The sequence below is a fragment of the Penicillium diatomitis genome, assembly GCF_028827545.1.
Source record: "Penicillium diatomitis strain IBT 30728 chromosome Unknown utg000004l_segment0_segment0, whole genome shotgun sequence".
In the NCBI taxonomy this organism is placed as follows: domain Eukaryota; kingdom Fungi; phylum Ascomycota; class Eurotiomycetes; order Eurotiales; family Aspergillaceae; genus Penicillium; species Penicillium diatomitis.
Window position 1 is genome coordinate 1139616 of NW_026623176.1, and position 18280 is coordinate 1157895.

Consider the following 18280-nt stretch of genomic DNA (forward strand, 5'->3'; position numbering starts at 1 on the left):
GAGGAAGAGGGGGCGGCGAATTCAGGGGAATCGGGGTTAACAATGCAGAGCCTCGCCGAGTGAAAGAGCTCGTCACGACAATCTTTCAATAAGCGCACAAGATCCGAGGGATTTTCAAAGGGGTGAGGCTCCCAACACAGATCTCTAGGGAAAGTAAAAGAAAACAAAAAAACAGCGATCGTCAATTCGATGTCTAGAATAGCTAAACTGGGAGCCCGTGGATCTGGGGAAATCGACCAGGCCACCGCCCGCCATTATTTCCCCCCAAAAACGGAGCAGTTAATCCGCTCCGAGCCACCGAGTCCGTTCCTCCACCTCCAACTCCGATCGTCGAGCTTCAGGCTTCAAGCTCCCTCCTCGGCGCCTCGCTTTCACCCTCCCAATCTTCACATCCGAGGCCTTGACTTTCTTTGATTTTCAGGTTGAACGAGGTCGCCATGTATCCGCGATACAGCGTCGGTGTCCTGACCACCGCCTTGGTGGTGGTTGGCTTGTGTACGTTCCGCGCCGTTGACACTATGAGCTGTTCAGAAGCTAATTAGATCGCCTTTGATATTTAGATATGCTGTTTCAAGGTGACGGTGAAGCTTTTAATGTATGAATATGGACGACTGCAGCTTCAGCGAAGCTTCTCTTTGGAACGCGCTGTTGACGTAATTTCTAGGTCGGCCGCTTCTTGGAAGAAGTATCTCCCTACGCCTGGGCAAACATCGGCATTGCAATGTGCTGTGGATGTTCCGTGGTTGGTGCTGCATGGTAATTTCTTCTCCCGCGTCTGATATTTACCACAAAAAGCCAGTTGCTGACGTGTCGCTGCAATGTAGGGGAATCTTCCTCACAGGTTCTTCGATCATTGGTGGTGGTGTGCGGGCTCCTCGTATCTGTACAAAGAACTTGATGTCCATCATCTTCTGTGAAGTCGTCGCCATCTACGGTCTCATCGTTGCGATCATCTACTCGGCCAAGCTTGCTCCAGTTCCCGACAGCGAACTCTATACCCAAAGCAACTACTACACCGGCTACGCTCTGTTCTGGGGAGGCATTACGGTCGGTATGTGCAACATGATCTGTGGTGTTTCAGTCGGTATGAACGGTAGTGGTGCTGCTCTGGCAGATGCCACCGATCCCAGTCTGTAAGGCCTCCCCATATACACCTCATCGAGGTATCTCGTGGTCCGTCTTGGCCATCTGCTAACGTGCTGATGATGTCTAGCTTTGTTCGCATTCTCATTATCGAGATTTTCAGCTCTGTTCTGGGTCTGTTCGGCTTCATTGTCGGTCTTCTCGTGGGTGGTAAGGCCCTGGACATTGGTGCCATGTAAAGATAAGCCCTCAACTGGTGTGAGGTTTATGATTGTCAGCGGCTATGAGTTCGGTCGTGTGTTAAGCTGCGCCTTATGATCTTGATTGTTTTTCATCCCCTCATCTTTCCGGTCATCACGTCTATTGTTTGTTTTTGCTTCGGTGGCCTCTCCTTGTACACAAAGCATTAGGGCGTCTGGATTTATAGAAGCAAGCTTTGGAGTTTTTGCTGAACTGCAGATCCAAGTCAATCAAAGATCTTTCACATGTACAGTGAATGTGTGGCTAGACCAGACGATAGTTCGCAGGTCTTTTGGAAATACTCGAAATCCCAGGAATGAGTGTTTCAACAAGCATGAGCTGGTCATAGATCTGCGACGTAAAACATTGAACCGATCTAGCAGAAGGAGGTCGCAGGTATTGTGGACATGTCACGCAGGGTTATCCGCCTCCGAGGATAAGGTAAACGGCAACTCGTCACTCTTCCAGCTTCTTATTCCGAGCCTTCCCCACACAGAACCAGATAGCTACTTCCTCCAATTGCTGCTCTCAATTATCACTCCTCGGGGCCTCAGACTTCTTACTCAAGGCCATTGACACAATGACAAGCCCGGAGTCTACTCCGAAGCTCGCCGTTGCAATCCTGATTGTCTCCGACACGGCTTCGAAAGACCCCACCTCGGACAGGACGGCGAACGCTCTCACTCCCGTTCTCGCCGGCGAAGGGAAATGGGAGACTCCCACTGTCAGGATAGTGCCTGACAACAAATTCCAGATCCAGCAAGCTATATGCGAATGGACCGATGGACCTGATTGGTATAATCTCATCCTGCTCAGCGGCGGAACTGGTTTCGCTGTCCGCGATAACACTCCCGAGGTCAGTCCCATCTCACGAAGCCGGTTCATATTGCATTCTTGTTAACTCGCACATCAGGCAGTATCTCCATTGATACATCGGCACGCGCCTGGTCTCATGTGAGTACCTCTTGGATCAATCAGCTAACACGCGATTTCCGAACTCGGAAGCAACTGACATCAAGGCTCAACCAGCCACGGCATGATTGCCGCCTCACTCAAGATTACCCCATGTAAGTTTGACTCGATACTTCGATATTGAAGACACTTTTTGAATCGTAGTTTGGTACTGACCAATGGCTCCCTCTAGTCGCGATGATGGCTCGCCCAGTTGCTGGCGTTCGTGAAAGATCTCTGATCATCACTCTGCCTGGGTCCCCCAAAGGAGCCGTGGAGAATCTCGAAGCTGTGATCAAACTACTACCACATGCCTGCTTGCAAAGCGCCGGTGGTAGCTCCCGGGAGATGCATGCGGGTGGTGTGCAGAAGTTGGAGGCTGAAGCGGGACTGTCATCGACAACAACATCCAGGGAAGCCCCGCAGACCCAGGAGCACAAGCACCATCATCATCATCACCACCACAACCATCATGACCATGGTCATGGACATGCAGTTCCTCGAGCCCATACATCTCCTGCGGATAGGCCCCAGTCCAATGACCCATCCGTGGGTCCCAGCCAGCGTCATCGTTCCTCGCCTTTCCCTATGTTGACCGTCGAGGAAGCTTTACAGCGAATCAGCGAGCATACACCGGCACCAACTGTAATCGAAGCCCCAGTAAATACTTCTATTGTGGGTTCGGTTATTGCTGAGGATGTATACGCTGCCGAGGCTGTACCTGCTTACAAGGCCAGCATAGTCGACGGTTATGCAGTCATTGCATCAGATTCCTCAACAGGACCCAACACGAAAGGTGTATTTCCCGTAGCTTCAGTCACTCACGCCAACGTGGGTGGAAAGCTACAGCCGCTGATGCCTGGGACCATTGCAAGAATTACCACGGGAGCACCGCTTCCGCCAAACGCAAACGCTGTAGTCATGGTCGAGGATACAGTCTTGGCTTCAACTACCGCAGACGGCACAGAAGAGGCGACTGTCGAGATTTTGACTAACGACATTCGCCCGGGGGAGAATGTTCGAGAGCCTGGTAGCGATGTCACTTTGGGATCGAAAATCCTCTCTCGAGGAGACATCATCTCCCCGGTTGGTGGAGAAATTGGGCTGCTAGCAGCCACCGGAGTCCGTTCCGTAAAAGTATACAAGAAGCCTTGCGTTGGTGTCTTGAGCACTGGCGATGAGCTGGTGGAGCATGATGACCCCCGCTCTCTCACGGGGGGTCAGATTCGCGACTCTAATCGTCCGTCCCTTCTATCTTGTCTTCAATCTTGGGGCTTCCCTACCGTTGATTTGGGCATTGCGCGCGACACTCCAGCCGGCGAGATTGAGCACGCCTTGCGTGATTCGCTTCGCGGTGTTGGCCGAGCTTCCTCCAGCGTTGAGGTCATTGTCACTACTGGTGGCGTGTCTATGGGCGAGCTTGATTTGCTTAAGCCCACGATCGAAAGATCGCTCGGTGGTACAATTCATTTCGGCCGTGTCTCGATGAAACCCGGTAAACCTACCACATTCGCCACTATTTCATTTAAAGAGACCGCAACCGAGGGCACTGAGACGCATCAAAAGGAGCGAAAGCCGAAGCTGGTTTTTGCTCTTCCAGGTAATCCAGCTTCGGCGTTGGTAACCCTCAATCTGTTTGTCTTGCCTTCACTGCACAAGCTCTCTGGTCTGAGCGAAAAACTCCCAGCTACAAGCTCGGTGGCACTCATGGGTCCGCGAAGCGGCCTGCCACTGGTGTCAGTCGTGTTGACTCATGATTTCCCACTGGATTCAAAGCGTACCGAGTATCATCGCGCCACTGTTGCTGCCTCGCGCGCTGATGGGCGATTGTACGCAACCAGCACCGGTGTAAGCGGCACTGGTCAGCGAAGCTCCCGCGTCGGTAGCCTTGCATCCGCTAATGCGCTCATTGTATTACGTCCTGGGAACGGCGTTGCAAAAAAGGGTGTTCTTGTGGAGGCTTTAATGATGGGCCCTGTCTATAGCTGCGATACGCAGGCTTCTGAATAACGGCGGTCAGGTTTCTGTCAGCGGTTTTTAAAAGCTTCTTTGTACTCAAATTCAGGCAAGATTCCTCAATTCCGGAGGGTCTACAATCGGAAACCGACTCGTGTCTACAATTGGAAATCCATTGAGCTTTCTTTTGGTGAACCATCGAAAAGAAGAATGGACGTCGTAGTCTGACTGCCGAGCAAGGCCTTACCCTAGAGCTATGAGGAACTGGAACAAAGTCTGTGGTGAGACAGGAGTCGGGATAGCACAATCCTTCCGCCAAAGACAACGAGATGACCGGTGATGACGATCTGCACAGAGAAGCGCTCGGCTATTTCGTTATCCCAAATGAACTAGGTTTACTTGATATCATTCTCTCGAACAACATCAGCCAGACATCGAAGTCCTTGCAATATCAAGGAAGAAGACACCACTACTCCTGCAGCGTGATAAGATTGTCCACTGTATGCTTTTCACTTAGTCTGAGTGTTCGCTTGTTAGAAAGCTTCGAGTTGCTCGGGATTTGTTCATAATCTGCCATCAGATAATTCCCTTATAAGTAGCCTGGCACCGGTGGTACCAATGGTAAAAGCGTCCGGGGGTGACTCACTGTATTGCTGAGTCCGCAAGTTGTGCTTGTTTCCTTGTGAATCTGACGAATCTGAGGTCCCTAGATCACACTGTGGACGTGTAAAGAGGTCAGACAGGCTCGGTGGGTTAGAAATGCAGTCCGAGAACTACGAACCGCAGCGATATACTTGGCGATTCTCTTTTTTATACGAAGAGATTTGTAGTGTATCACGAAAAAAACGCAAATAACGTAGGCTACAGTAATGACCAGAGCCCGGTGTGATGAAAAATGAGTAGTGATCGAATGCGTTTCACTGACATGACGATTATCTTCCATAAACCGAGGTGTAATAGCTTGGACTGGGAAGTCCTCTAGGGTGAGGTCGGTCATGGGAAATAATCGCTCTCTAGACACATTGAAGAGAGCTGATCGTTCCGAAAATGTCACAACATCATTTCTATGGCGTGGCTTGCTTCCTAATTCGCTCTGTATACAGGTCTCATGATAGATACCGACGTTCGCAGACAACCGCGGCAGCGCCATCCGAACACGTCGATATTCTCTTTTGCCAGATAATGTTCCCAATCTTCGGCAGGATATACCACAAATAGCTCCAGTAGACACAGCTGAAGCCGACAGTCAGGAGTCCACCCACGGGCGTCAGCCAAGAAGGTAGGTGGGTGTCGCTTTTGCCAGAGCCAGCCAGGGGAAGAATGACCAGGAAGGACTGCACGGCGAGATAGATATGGGCGACACTGGACCAAACCTTGAAGGTTCGTGGGGGATAGGCTACCCGATTTCTAATGATGAAAAAACCAGCAACGACGAAAAAGAGAATTATGGCCATGGCGTATTGTCCAACGTCAAGTAAGGAATTGTATGTGTCTTCTGTTGCTCGGATTAGAAGATGGGACAGGTCATCGTGACGATGGGTGGACACATAACAAAGGGGCATAAGAGTTACCATTAGAACAGAAGGTAGAAACACAAGCAAGAAGGTACTAGCAGCAGGACGGCCACTGGATGTTCGACTGGCAAAGAAGGAAGGGAAGGGAACGACACCTTCCGTCGTCAGCCCTTGAATCACCCGTAAAATGGGGAAAGACGCAGTCATCAGGTTGCCCAGAGACGATAGAGCTGCCAAAAAAGCAGCAAGCCATTGCATCCTTGGTCCAAAGGCCCTCCCAACGAGGAGTGCAACTACAGTGACACCCGTTTCACTGAGCTCTTGTGGTGTGGCGACCGTGAAATAGGCCACATTCACTAAGAGGTAGAGAAGGCCGACCGAGCCGGCTTCAAGGATCCCCGCCCACTTGAGCGTTCTCTTGGGATCTTTAATCTCGTCCATAACATAGGCTGCACTGGACCAGCCTTGTTAGGCGGCAAGAACCTTGAACAGAGCAACTTCATAGTCGAACACACTGGTGGAAGACCCAGCAAAAGGGTGCGCAAAGCTGCCGCCGGGATGGGGTACATCTGGTAAGTCACCCCGAGCAGCTCTTTAGCCAGCGATCACAATCAATGCAAGAATCAGTATCTTTCAAGATGCCAGAATATTCTGTCTTTCAGTCATCAGCAATCAATCTCCCTCTTGGTTCTCTGATCGAGATACCGACCATGATCCTGATGCTGAGATTCTTTCCGAAAATGTGTAGCGATGCTACGCCCACCACAAGAGCAACAACGATACTGCGCTTGATCCAGTCATTCGCAGTTCCATGAACAGCCAGGAGAATATTCTCAGCGGCCATGATGCTACCAATTCCTAACCAATGTGTTAGCCACCGAGCCGGCTGAGTATTGCAAAGGAAGATGAAGGCGGTACCTGTGAACCCTGGGACCACAACATGTACGGCGAATATGGTGGTCGCCAGCAAGGGAGGACGCAGATACGCCGCCTCTAGACACGCCTTCTCTCCACCACTGCGAGGCAATACACTTCCTAGTTCGAGCCAAATGCAGAACCCGCAGAACGATTGGATGAACCCGATGAGCCAGAAGATCAGAGCGGGCGCCAGCGCTTCCCGCGCTCTGGGCAGTAGAGGACGGCACGGAAAAAATGGCTGTACCAACCCTACAGTTGACACTGGGGGAAAGTTAGCGCTACACCAAGCACATCCGTTGAGCTGTCGCGGTCACCCACATCAAGAATGTGGCGGAGAGAAGGCCCAAGTGGCGGCGTGGTGTCCAGAGAGGACTCGCGCTCCTCTCAGCTCAGGGGAATGAAGAAACGGTTGAACCTCGCTCATGATGGTGCGCACCAAATCAAGTGCAACGTAATTTCAGGTCGTTAGATAGTATCATCGGGGTGAGATGTCACGTTCAGCAAGGGAGATAAGACCCTCGAAGATGTCATTCTCCTTTTCGCCTGCCCAAAATGCGTCATCCATCGTAATCAGTCCCTTCTGTGGATCAGTGCAAAGTCTACCAGATCAATCAAGCTTCGGAGACTGCTGGGTACAAATTCCCAAGGGTCCTCCACGGATATTAGAAGCTCTGGAGCAGCCCTCGATCTCCCTCCCAAGGCGAACGAGCATGCTGTACCACGGGATTCCTCTCGTATCACCACACGTGACGATATAGTGACATAGGTCCTGCAATACGTGTCCATATCTCTCACCTCAGTCACATCCAGGCAATGAACAGATCCGCTAGGAACTATCTCATTTCTTCAGGACACATGAAGACAGTCTGCAAAGTGTCCAGAGCTGGAAGAAAAGTGTACGGTGGAGACCGGGTGCTAAACACATGAATGTCACATCTCAACCGAGGCTTGAACTCTGCCTCCCAGGACCATGCTCGATAGCTGACTCAGAATGAGACGTCGACTCTGATTATCTCACTGTGACAACGCATCCTGCAAATATCGGAATACTTCGGCGACGTCTGCTGGCTTGGCGGTACACCTCGATAGGCAAGCTATGCACGCCTGTCTTGTCAGTCGTATACTCCCATCGCAGAAACAGCGGTCCATCAAGGAAGGCAGCATACAGACATTGGAAAGCGACAACACGCTGTGCGACTGGGTGGGCACACCCTTCGTCAGTGAGCATGTCCAAATGGCCGGACGGATGGGTTGGTGGACTGAACTGTCTTTGAGACACAACATTTCCCTGCCCGAGCCTATGAGGCCAACTTTGCCATGACGCCGCTGTCATCTCCAGGCATATATACCAGGGCCCCCTCTTCGTCGAGGCCAAAAGTCTTGTGCCGACACCAACGGATCCTATATCTGGGTCCACCGAGTCGGATGAAGGAAATGCAGTGATAAGTAAGTCCTTCGCCTCTGCTAGGTGCCCCTCTCGCGTTAGTCTCACCATTGCTCGTAAACCCTCGTCGACGGCTTTCTTGAACCCTCACTTGGCCTGAAGCCACCTGCGATTTGCCGAGGTGGTGGATTGGGCATCCATGATCAACCTTCTTGTTCTCCTCGCTTTCAAGCTCTGACCTTCCTTGCTGCTGCTGCTGCTGCTGCTGCTGCTAGAAGTATATCTCACTCGCTGCACCTTCACAATGGTACCTACCCATTCGTGGACAATCGGTCTCTGGGCTCGATCATGGCAAGCGTTACACTCTTTCAACAAGTGAAGACACAGAACCAGGCTCACGGCTCAGGCTGACGGCCAAGACGGCGGCCTGAGAGATACTATACTATCTTTACAAGTTCCAGATGTGAGTCCATGCTTTGAGAGAATGAGGCTTGGCTTCAAGAATATGGCGACGGGTCACGATCTAGACATCGACGGGACGGCCCCGAGGATAGAGAAGAGTTGTGCGCTAAACCTTAGCCTCCCGAGGGGGTTGGTTGACAATCGGGATACCAAGTTTTATCTGTCCGACGGTATCTAGGTAGGTAGCTTTGCGGTGCGGGACTACGTCCCGTCGCAGTCGAGCCGTCGTCGGAGTAGGCTCACCTGCGCCGTTAGGTTTGGTTAGGGCTTGGAGCAAGTCATCCATTTCTTCGCAGGGAAGCCCCGCTTGCACAGTACGCTCAGTTGAGACCAAATTTCGCTTACGAAGTAGCAGGCTTTGTAGTTCGGGCATATCTGAGGTCACGAGAGTCTTTGAGACCTGTCCAGTGCAGGAGGGGACCTGTCGGCTGTTGGGTGGCATAGGGACGGCGGGCATGGCGAAATGGCTGGAACCTCAACCTACTAAGTGTGAGCTTCGCGCGGCTGCAAGCCAAAATATATACGTCGTGAGATACCGCATGCCCGGGAAGATAGCCTTGTCGAGGGCTACGGGCTGCCTCACACATGGAATCGAGGCGAGAAAGGTGCAATTTACCGGGCGTTGGTATTCGAATGGTTGCAAAAGTAAACACGAGCCCAAAATTGACTCTACCCAGGAAATTGGTATCTCAAACCTTATCTCTTAATGTGAAGGGATTTGAGATGGACAATGTCCGTACGCAGAATTGGGGTGATCGATTCATAGATCATTGTTGAAATATATTTTCAAAACTCGTCGCTGTTCACATCAACCAGCACCAAGTGGTCGAGCAGTAACTCGATCATCGCATCTTCCTTGGTCTAGTGGTCATGATTTCCGCTTGTCACCACCACTGATAAGCGCGGGAGACCGGGGTTCGATTCCCCGAGGGAGAGTTTCTTTTTTGATATTTCGGCTTGGTACCCCTCCACCGGACGCCTGCAGTGCTGTCCCGGGTTACCTCACGTCTTTCTTTTCTTTTCTTTTGTCTTTCAATTCTTGCCCTCCAGTCATGATCAAAATGGAGACTTACTGTCGAACCACCTGCTCCGATGTAGGATGGCTCTGTGGTCGTGTCGCTACAACGGTTACAGTACTATGACCTGTGACAAACTTGACCCAGATAGCACTTCACCAGGATCACCGCCATGAATCTCCTGGCTTCATCTTCCCTTAGCAAGCTGAGCAATCTCACAGGAAGGGCAGTTCATCTGACGGAACACACAACGTCAAGATGGGCCGTGGGTCAGCCATGACCGCTGGCAAGTTCCATGCTGCGTATGAGCACGTCAATTCAACTTCCCCACGGGCTCATAGTACCGGCTGTGAAGATCTCAGCCGACTTGACTCCACAGACAGACGATCAGCTGTGGAGTAGGCCCAGATAAGTCAAGAATCTTCAAGATTGTCTTTGATCCACCGACAGGCAAGCTGTATGTCACCGTGAAACCTTCCAGTAACTAAAGGAAATCCACTAGTCACATAGCAGGATATCGAATCGGATGGCCGATCATCAACAACATCGGTTGGTCGGAGAGTGACTTGTGTGCTCTCTGGACTGGAGGTATCGGGTTGTGCCAGAGACCGCCAGTGCTTTTCAATGTTGTTGTTTTCTCCATTCCAGTACTCGGCTTGTCTGGGTGCGAGGCTTGGCTTGCTCCTGCCGTTTTTAAACTCTCCGCGGCCTGCTGGCCTGCGCAATCGCCAAGCAAACGAGGAGGAATTCAGCGATGCTGTGATCCGGTGGCCTATGTCGGAGGTACGCTACAGGCCACTGGACAAAGGGGCCTCTCGATGCTTCTCCCTTCGGCATACATTCTACCGAGCTTGACACGGTGCAGAGTGACAGACAGCCAGACACAGGCGCTCCGCCGGTAACGCGGGGTTCCTCCAATGGTGCTTTTGCTCAATGTACAAATGGAGACGGGGGTTGGGTCCCACGCTCATGGAAAAAAAACTTTTGATTTGCAGGTGTGAAGGTCACTTGCATAGGGGTTATGTTGGAACGATATCGATGGGTAAATGTTATATACGGTACTCCAGGGTATTGATGAATACTCCAGGGCAGGAGTGTGATAATCGACCACAGCCACATCCAAAACCACCCCTTCTCATAGTACACTTGAATCTCCTATTTGACCAAGACCCGACAAAGATGATGCAACTGTCCTTTCTCGCTGCAGTCTGACTCTTCGGCATCGGTGCAGACGCTTTCCCTGCCAAGCATGCCTCCCCGGAGCCCCTTTTTGACCCAGCTCGACGGCTCGTCGTGGAGTTTCGGTAACAATGTCTGGAATCTCACCCCAGAGTCGACCTACGGCGTCAAGTTGATGTATAATGGAAGAGACTGTATTGGAGACGCACAGCTGCTGGCCATTACGTGAGCTACAGTGCGTATGATCCATCGACCAAGACCCTCAACAGAGAAGAAGAGCCCCATCAGTGTCTCGGGCGTCTCTCCGGCTGGGAAGTGACGATAGAGCTAATTGAACCCGGTCCATGCCAAATCACAGATGGGGCGCTGCATCGAACTTGAACTGGACCTCGGCATCCATCACCAAGCGGGAAACATCCCGCAGCAAGAAGTTCATTGACATCGCTTTCACGGCGATCAAGGGAGATATGCATTGGGAGGTGATGGAGTTCCTCCCTCGGTGCTGCGTGGTTTGCGTGGCCAGGACCAGCTGTTCCCTTGTGTTGAGAGGTTTGGAGGGTTTTCCCTGCGTGGGCAGGTTTTCCCTCTTTCATCTCCCCAACCCGTTCCGATCTCGTGCTGCTTTCTGTGCATTTCGACCGCTGTAGGTCTCTCAGGTGGTGTTTGCCGGAATGTCAGGAGCGTATCAAGATTTTGTGAACCGTGCCCTTCCTGTGCTAGGTGAGTTTCAGACTCTCTGGCGGCTCGAAAATACCACTTTGAGCAGGGGCCGAACAGATATCAAGGATGAAGAGCTGCCGCTACTGAGTGACTATCTACCGCAGAACAAGGTGCAAGGCGAGAGACCTGGCTGGGGCCGGATGGCAGCGGTTACATTACCCAGTATGACTTTACGGCATGCTCACGGAACCAGGACTTCTTTGGTGTGTATGGAGAGGGCGTTGAAAGCTGGTATATTAACCCTGGGAAGGATTGCTACAAGGGAGATCACTTGAAGCAGGAGTTGATGATATGTTTGTGGGGGTTTTTCGGGGAAAAATGTGGGATGTGAGAGAATGGAAGGCAGGGCAGAGAATATGAGTTGACTGACCACGGCCCCAGGTGCGTCGAGAATCCACCACTGGCGATGTTGTCCAGCTCAACATGATCCATGGGACGCCTTTCATGGCCTCGTCAAAGGATCTCCCCCCGGAGGGAAAGATATGGGGGCCTTGGCTTGGGTATCTTGTTCGTCCAGCACCCTTTTACTCTTCCGGATCATCTTCAACTTCTTCAACCCTTTGCTAAATCTACAGTCAAAGATCGACGGCGACAAGGAAGACGTGACCCAACGCGCCGCAGAAGAATCTCAATCATGGCCATACAAATGGCTCGCAGACGAAGGCTATCACAGCCGCGCGGTGTGGTCACGGGCAGACTCACTCTCTTAGACGGCCGACCTGCCTCCACCGCGGCAGTGTTCCTGGGCGATCCAGATCCCACCAAGACTACCCTGGACATGGGCACCGACTATTAATACACGATCTATGCCGACAAAAGCGGAAAATTCGAACTCCCCAACGAGCGTGCCGGAACATATGGTCGACAAGCCTGGTCCAACGGAAGTTTCATCGCCGATGTGTCCACCCCATTCCTCGAGGTCAAAGTGACCATCAAGAAATCGAAACGTACCAATCTCGGCCATCTCCCCGGGAAGATATCTCCCAAGGAAAAGCTCTTCCAGATCGGGGACTTTGACCGGTACAGGTATGGTTTCTTGCACGGAGGCGCTCCGTATCAGCATGGCTTGGTCGCTGCCTGCCCGGCGGATTTGACCTACACGTTGGCAGGTCTCAAACGAGTGATAAGTCTTTTGGCCAGACCGATAGAGGGAACTGGACTGTGCGATTCAGCACCCCTGGTATACGAGAGTCGGCGGCCCCCGAGCTGATCGTCTCCGTGGCGGGGTATGCTTCCGAAGCAAGCTCGAATATCTTGGCCAACGGAGTGCAGGTGGGTAATATGACCCGCGGGTCCGCGTTACTTCCCAGTGATCCCATCTCTGTATCGCTCCGCGACGGCTGCTAGGGAGTGGCACCTGCTGAGATTTCTATTTGATAAGAGCCTCCTGAAGGACGGTTGGAACGATTCGACATTTACTATGGTCAGAAACACAAGGCAATGTCGAGACTCTCGAGGGCAATGTCGAGACTCTCGTTTGGTTTGACTTTGTTACTATATCGCATATTTCTTGTTCTTCCGGAGTCTTCTCCACCTTGTCCACGCGTGGGCGGTAATAGGTAAGTATAGTTCGTAAGCGAACGTCTCTGCAGATCTTGGTTTCTGCGGCTCGTGTAATATAATGTTCACAAAGAACCTTGTTTTGGGCTTCCAAAGCCTGAATTCGGCTCGAGAGTCTCGAGGGTCATAAGTCCCAATCCGAGGCCCGAATGAGTGAGAGTAAAGTAAAAGTAAGAGTAAAGTAAGAGTAAAGTAAGAGTAAGAGTAAAGTAAGAGTAAAGTAAGAGTAAAGTAAGAGTAAAGTAAGAGTAAAGTAAGAGTAAAGTAAGAGTAAAGTAAGAGTAAAGTAAGAGTAAAGTAAGAGTAAAGTAAGAGTAAAGTAAGAGTAAAGTAAGAGTAAAGTAAGAGTAAAGTAAGAGTAAAGTAAGAGTAAAGTAAGAGTAAAGTAAGAGTAAAGTAAGAGTAAGAATAAGTGTTGAATAGCTTTTAATTCTGTCTAATATCCTTTAGATTTTTATACTAGACGATTATCTTAGGCTCGGCTGTAGGCTGTAGCTCTTAAGATAGATTAAAGGAGCTCTATCTACCGGAGAGAGCGCGGTGAACTCGGTAATCTTATCCTATAGGAGGAACTAATAGAGATTATCTACTTAGATAGCGAAGGACTAGACCGGGTTCGCGACGTACCTAGGGCTCGTATACTTTCTATTAATAGAAAGGACCTTTTATTACCGTCTTATTATTGATTACAGTCGAATCTAAGCAAAGCCATATACGAGATAATACTATATTAATATGAATACCGCTTGGGATCTATAGGATTACTGGATTCTTTCAAAGTGCTATAGTAATACTGCTTCATGCCGATACAGCAAGATTTTGGCGAAGCCATATGTGAGTCAATACCATATCATCATATGACAAAAAAATACTGTGCGCGCTACGATACCAAGATACCGAATGCAAAAAGATACCGCAGTGATATAGTATTATCGAACATTCGGATTGGACTGCAGTATTCCTATAGTATTTTAAACAGATTCTATGCGACTACAGTATCTCAAGTTCAGTAAATGCCGGCATGGAGGTTTTCCCTCCTTCCTCTCCCCAACCCGTTCCTGTTCCGATCTCGTGCTACTTCTAACTTCCTGTGCCTTTAGACCGCTATAGGTCTCTCATTTACTGTTTTTTACTCATTCACTCCTGACTCAAATTTTGAAGATCTCGCCCCCATCCCGGAGTCGATTCGAAGCCTAGACACAATTACGATATATATGTACGCGCGGAAGGGTCATCATCGTCTTACGGAACAAGCGTTCCAGAGTCGCCAAGCCCTCATACAACTTCTAGATGGCCGCGAGTACGAGAGCGCCGAGGTATTCTGCTTGGAGAATCGCCTATTCTTCGCGACACGGGAGAAGAATCACGAGTCAAAGCTACTGGAGGGGGGTTCGGAAGGTGAACCGGACGATTGGACCGTCTTAGAATCGATGCTCATACTCTGGCTGGGGGAAATGTTTGCTGTATCCTTATGTGCTTCATGTTTACTTTGTGGCTTCACAGTTAGAAAGACGAAAGGATTCCCACTTGCTCTTCAACTCCAGCGCACTCAACTTAGGCCTATGGTTTCATGTGGGACAGCGTGGCTCTTGAATGCTAAGACACTTTGTGAGCCAGCTAGGTTTGAGTGTGGTGACATGATGTGACTGGAACCTTAAGCATTGAAAGAAAGATACTGATGATTATACATTTTTTGGTATCTTGCGGATCTATTCATGTCGTCGCTCTGTATGAAATTTATCCCGAAAAACTTCCCCTCTAGAAATCACATCGCATTGCCATATAGGTAGAGAAAGAAGAAGAAGAAGCTGACACAGACAACAGCTTCAAATCTGGTCTCGAAACACTGTGACAATGACCCGCACAGCACATTACCCTTTGGAATACTTCCACTCTTTCTTCTTCTCTGCCTTGAAAGGAGCAAGCGTCCCGTCACGTCCCTGCTTGCGGGCGATTTCGACGACTAGAAATCGAACAAACTCCGGGAGGATCCAGTAACTGCTATGGGCGCTAAGCATGTTCAGGTACTGGATGTTGAGAGGGCCACCGCCGCCGGACAGGAAATAGTCAATTTGGCCATTGTCGTTGAGAAGTAGCATGCGTTTTTCAGCGATCTCTTCCCGAGTGAAGTCGTGTGTCTCCATCTCGACAGTCGAGGGAAGTTTCGCGGTCATTGGTGGACGCACTGCCGATGTGGCTGACAATCCTGGAGTGGATCCCCATCGGAAAACGCTGCCAAAAGATTGTATAAACGAAGAGGTCGAGCTGGGCAGTGACGCAACCTTCAACGAACTGGCGAGGTCACAGTCTACGGCAGCATTGACGCGGTACGCGATTGCTTGGATGTTTCTTAGCTGATGATCCCATAAGACAAAGCGGGAAAGAATGATGGCACCTACGATCCGTAGTGTGCACGATATTGTACATGTTGTCCACAGCGAGGCAGCCATATTGACCGGCCTCTCCAGCGACCCCGCGCAGGCGGTCGTCGCCTTCACTTCCTGGTTTATTCCTGCCTTTGCGTGGGAGCAGATTTGCTATCACAGACAATGTAGTCAGCCATCAAAGATCCATCTACTTCTTTTGAAAGACGTACCTTTGTTCAAAAGCAGAAAGAACCCGACAGGACTTCCACAGAGAAACAGATTATTCGTGTCGAATTCAAAGATATCACTATGAAGGGGCGTGGAAGCGAGATCAAAGCGCGGAACCGCGGTGGGCTGGTGACTCAGAATATCAACTGCCATGACACTTCCCAGAGAATGAGCAATGAGATGAATCCGGCCGTTGTCCTGGAACCCCGGGTTGTTCTCACACCACAGGCGATAGATGCGATTGGCCTCTCGGACAACAGCTCGGATCATCTTCGGCTTGTGATGGGACAAGTAGTAGGGAATGTCTAGCATGACATCACTAATCAGAGACCGAACAGCAGGAAGAGTTTCAGGCGTGATGTCTTTCAGAGTGTAATTGTTTGGCGCTGGCTCGGCCGACTCTGGACCATCAAAAGATGGATCTTCCAAGGATAATGTGGCTCTCCAGTTGACCGGCAGGACCATTATTCCCCCATGCTCTTGCCTCACATGCGGCCAAACGGGGTCATTGTGTAGTTCCATGTTTACTTGACGGCGGAAGGCGTTGATAGCGTGGGTAAAGTGAAAGCTCTCCATTCGCTCAGACAACTTCTGACCGATGCCATGGACGACGAATACCAAATCGGACGGCGTCGGACGCATTTCCTCCATTCTGCACGCATAGCATACTGGCACTCCTGGGGCTGGGGCGGTAGCTTGACCTTGAGTTTTGCGGATGTAGTGGCGAACATCAACTGGGCTCGCTTTAGATGGGTGAAGTTGGTCCCACCTCTTGCGACTAAACCCACGAACAACCGGTATACCGATTTGTCGCTCCTTTCGAATTGCGCTCAGAGGTCTTCTTCCTCTAGCGACCGAGGGAAGCAGGCTTGGTCGCAGAATCTGGGCATTCCGAGCATCCACATAGATGGCACTCGAAGTCAGGTAAGGCTTCACTGCTTCGGCCCGGTTGGCCACATCCCCTGCAGCACGATTCAGATCAAACTGGAGTTCTTCCGGGCGATGATTCACGTCACGCTCACTGCTTGCTGGATTGAGTTCCTGAGCAGTGCCGGGTCGACTAGCTGAAGTAGGATCGGCCTTTGGCCAAAGATGATGCACGACTTTCATCTCCGCCTCGGCGCCATTCTCAACACAGCTGTTCAGCTCGTCTTGCCATGTCTGCGTCCAAGGTCTCAAATACACGTAGCCTTCCTCTAATTTGTTGGCAAGATCTGTCTCAACGGGCATCATAGTATTTTTGTAGAACCAAGTAGCTCGAACCACACTCGACACATCGTGGAGCGGACTCCAGTAGATCGGTTTCATCTGCGATTGTCAGGGTCGTTCAGCTTATGATCAAATATGGGAGAGACTTATCCGCACCTTCAAATTGGGAAGCTCAACAAGATGTAGACGGGAGGCCCCCACAGGTATCTTCAATTGAGGCTCTTCTAGGATGTCCTCTACATTGACCCTCTCCTTTACCCCTTCCTCTGCCACCATGCTACCTCTAAGAGCTGACGGTTTAGACAGTCCGTGAGAGCCGTGGGACGTGCCTAGACCTCGAGTTTCCGGGCGTTCGTCTTGGGCCCCATCTTTGGGCGGTATGGACTCAATGGAGCGACCATACGGACTATGTGAATGGAGAGCTGGGGCTCTGATGAAGGGCGAGCCACTGATACTTGCATCTCGTGAGCGGTTGGCATGAACACTCGGGGCTTCGTCGTAGTGCTCATCGGCGTCGTGATTTAATGAGAAATTGCTTCTCTTTTTCATTGACGGCTCATTCAGAGAGCTCGAGCGATCTCTCTTCCTGTTGATCTCACCAGTGCCACTTGTTAGACTCTCGCTCTCCATCTTGTCGTTTCCAGAAGAGCCCAACGAGCGCCCTTCGCCACGACTCTCAAGCTGGGCATCAAAGCTCACGCCGGTATTGCTGGCCTGGCCCTTTGAACTCCTATGAGCCAGCCTATTTGGAAGTGAAGCTTGCTCCCCATACGTGCTCACAGTACTCGGCAGACTCGTATCTCCTTGGGACGCTATCTTCGGGAATTTTTCGAGGACATCCCGACCCGGGACGGCGATTCCCGAGGAGATCGAGTGCGTCTCAATCGGCTTTGAACATCTCTCTGGCGCAGGACTAGCCTCCCGGGCCTTACCAAGCTCACGCCAGGACTTTTCCAAGGCTATATTGTCTCTGGCCGAGAAGGGCTTTGGAGGGCTCCGGTCATCTTCTGGAGCTTGACCGCTCGACAGTGGCGGAAGGGGAGCGAGCGGATCGTCTATCGGCAGGGAGGACACGTAGAAGAATTGTGTGCGAATGTCTGGCGGCGTGTCGAGCTCGTATAGACTTGAAAGCTCTGGTTCTTCATCTGCCAGGAGGCACCCTGAGCCATAAGTATGGAACACTGGGCCCGTCATAGCGAACGGGGAAGGTCCCACTTTTTTTTTTGTTGTGGTAAGGTCTCGTCGAGATCTGAGACCGATCGCTAGGTCCTCTTCTTCATGTTCGGCTTAGGCTCTGTATATCTCTCCCTGTCTTGTCACCCTATGAGATCTCGCTTGCGGGAGAAGCAGCGCTGGCCTGGGATGTGCCAGAAATTCTCCCAGCTGTGCGTGGGCTTGAGTGAGTTGTGGAAAAGCTGGATGCTTGCCTTGTGCTGTCCTCGTGAGGGCCAATGACGTCGTTGCACGTGCCATCTCGGAGAGCTTGAGCTTCTT

At 51.0% G+C, this 18280-nt stretch overlaps 6 protein-coding genes across 6 annotated transcripts; 3 read left to right on the forward strand and 3 right to left on the reverse strand.

Annotated features, from left to right (window-relative positions):
• Positions 1-437: 437 nt before the first annotated feature.
• On the forward strand, positions 438-1322 carry N7539_003690 (H(+)-transporting V0 sector ATPase subunit c''; the record flags this gene model as incomplete). Its single annotated transcript, XM_056933292.1, has 5 exons — positions 438-495; positions 561-595; positions 665-756; positions 825-1133; positions 1214-1322. 5 exons carry the CDS (start codon positions 438-440, stop codon positions 1320-1322), a joined length of 603 nt encoding a protein of 200 aa, XP_056790833.1.
• A 581-nt stretch (positions 1323-1903) lies between these two features.
• N7539_003691 (bifunctional molybdopterin adenylyltransferase MobB/molybdopterin molybdotransferase MoeA family protein) lies at positions 1904-4284 on the forward strand (the record flags this gene model as incomplete). The annotated part of the gene is made up of 4 exons (XM_056933293.1): positions 1904-2179; positions 2237-2277; positions 2353-2390; positions 2468-4284. 4 exons carry the CDS (start codon positions 1904-1906, stop codon positions 4282-4284), a joined length of 2172 nt encoding a protein of 723 aa, XP_056790834.1.
• A 1052-nt stretch (positions 4285-5336) lies between these two features.
• On the reverse strand, positions 5337-7227 carry N7539_003692 (APC family permease; the record flags this gene model as incomplete). Its single annotated transcript, XM_056933294.1, has 5 exons — positions 5337-6193; positions 6260-6313; positions 6450-6602; positions 6663-6923; positions 7158-7227. 5 exons carry the CDS (start codon positions 7225-7227, stop codon positions 5337-5339), a joined length of 1395 nt encoding a protein of 464 aa, XP_056790835.1.
• Positions 7228-8614: 1387 nt separating this feature from the next.
• On the reverse strand, positions 8615-8965 carry N7539_003693 (uncharacterized protein; the record flags this gene model as incomplete). The annotated part of the gene is made up of 1 exon (XM_056933295.1): positions 8615-8965. One exon carries the CDS (start codon positions 8963-8965, stop codon positions 8615-8617), a length of 351 nt encoding a protein of 116 aa, XP_056790836.1.
• A 1808-nt stretch (positions 8966-10773) lies between these two features.
• Positions 10774-12770, forward strand: N7539_003694 (putative rhamnogalacturonase; the record flags this gene model as incomplete). Its single annotated transcript, XM_056933296.1, has 7 exons — positions 10774-10928; positions 11470-11626; positions 11805-11930; positions 12005-12103; positions 12134-12307; positions 12343-12543; positions 12564-12770. 7 exons carry the CDS (start codon positions 10774-10776, stop codon positions 12768-12770), a joined length of 1119 nt encoding a protein of 372 aa, XP_056790837.1.
• Positions 12771-14854: 2084 nt separating this feature from the next.
• N7539_003695 (DDHD family phospholipase) lies at positions 14855-17980 on the reverse strand (the record flags this gene model as incomplete). Its single annotated transcript, XM_056933297.1, has 4 exons — positions 14855-15321; positions 15383-15520; positions 15580-16885; positions 16943-17980. The coding sequence occupies 4 exons, from the start codon at positions 17978-17980 to the stop codon at positions 14855-14857; spliced, it is 2949 nt and encodes a 982-aa protein (XP_056790838.1).
• Between the last annotated feature and the right edge of the window lie 300 nt (positions 17981-18280).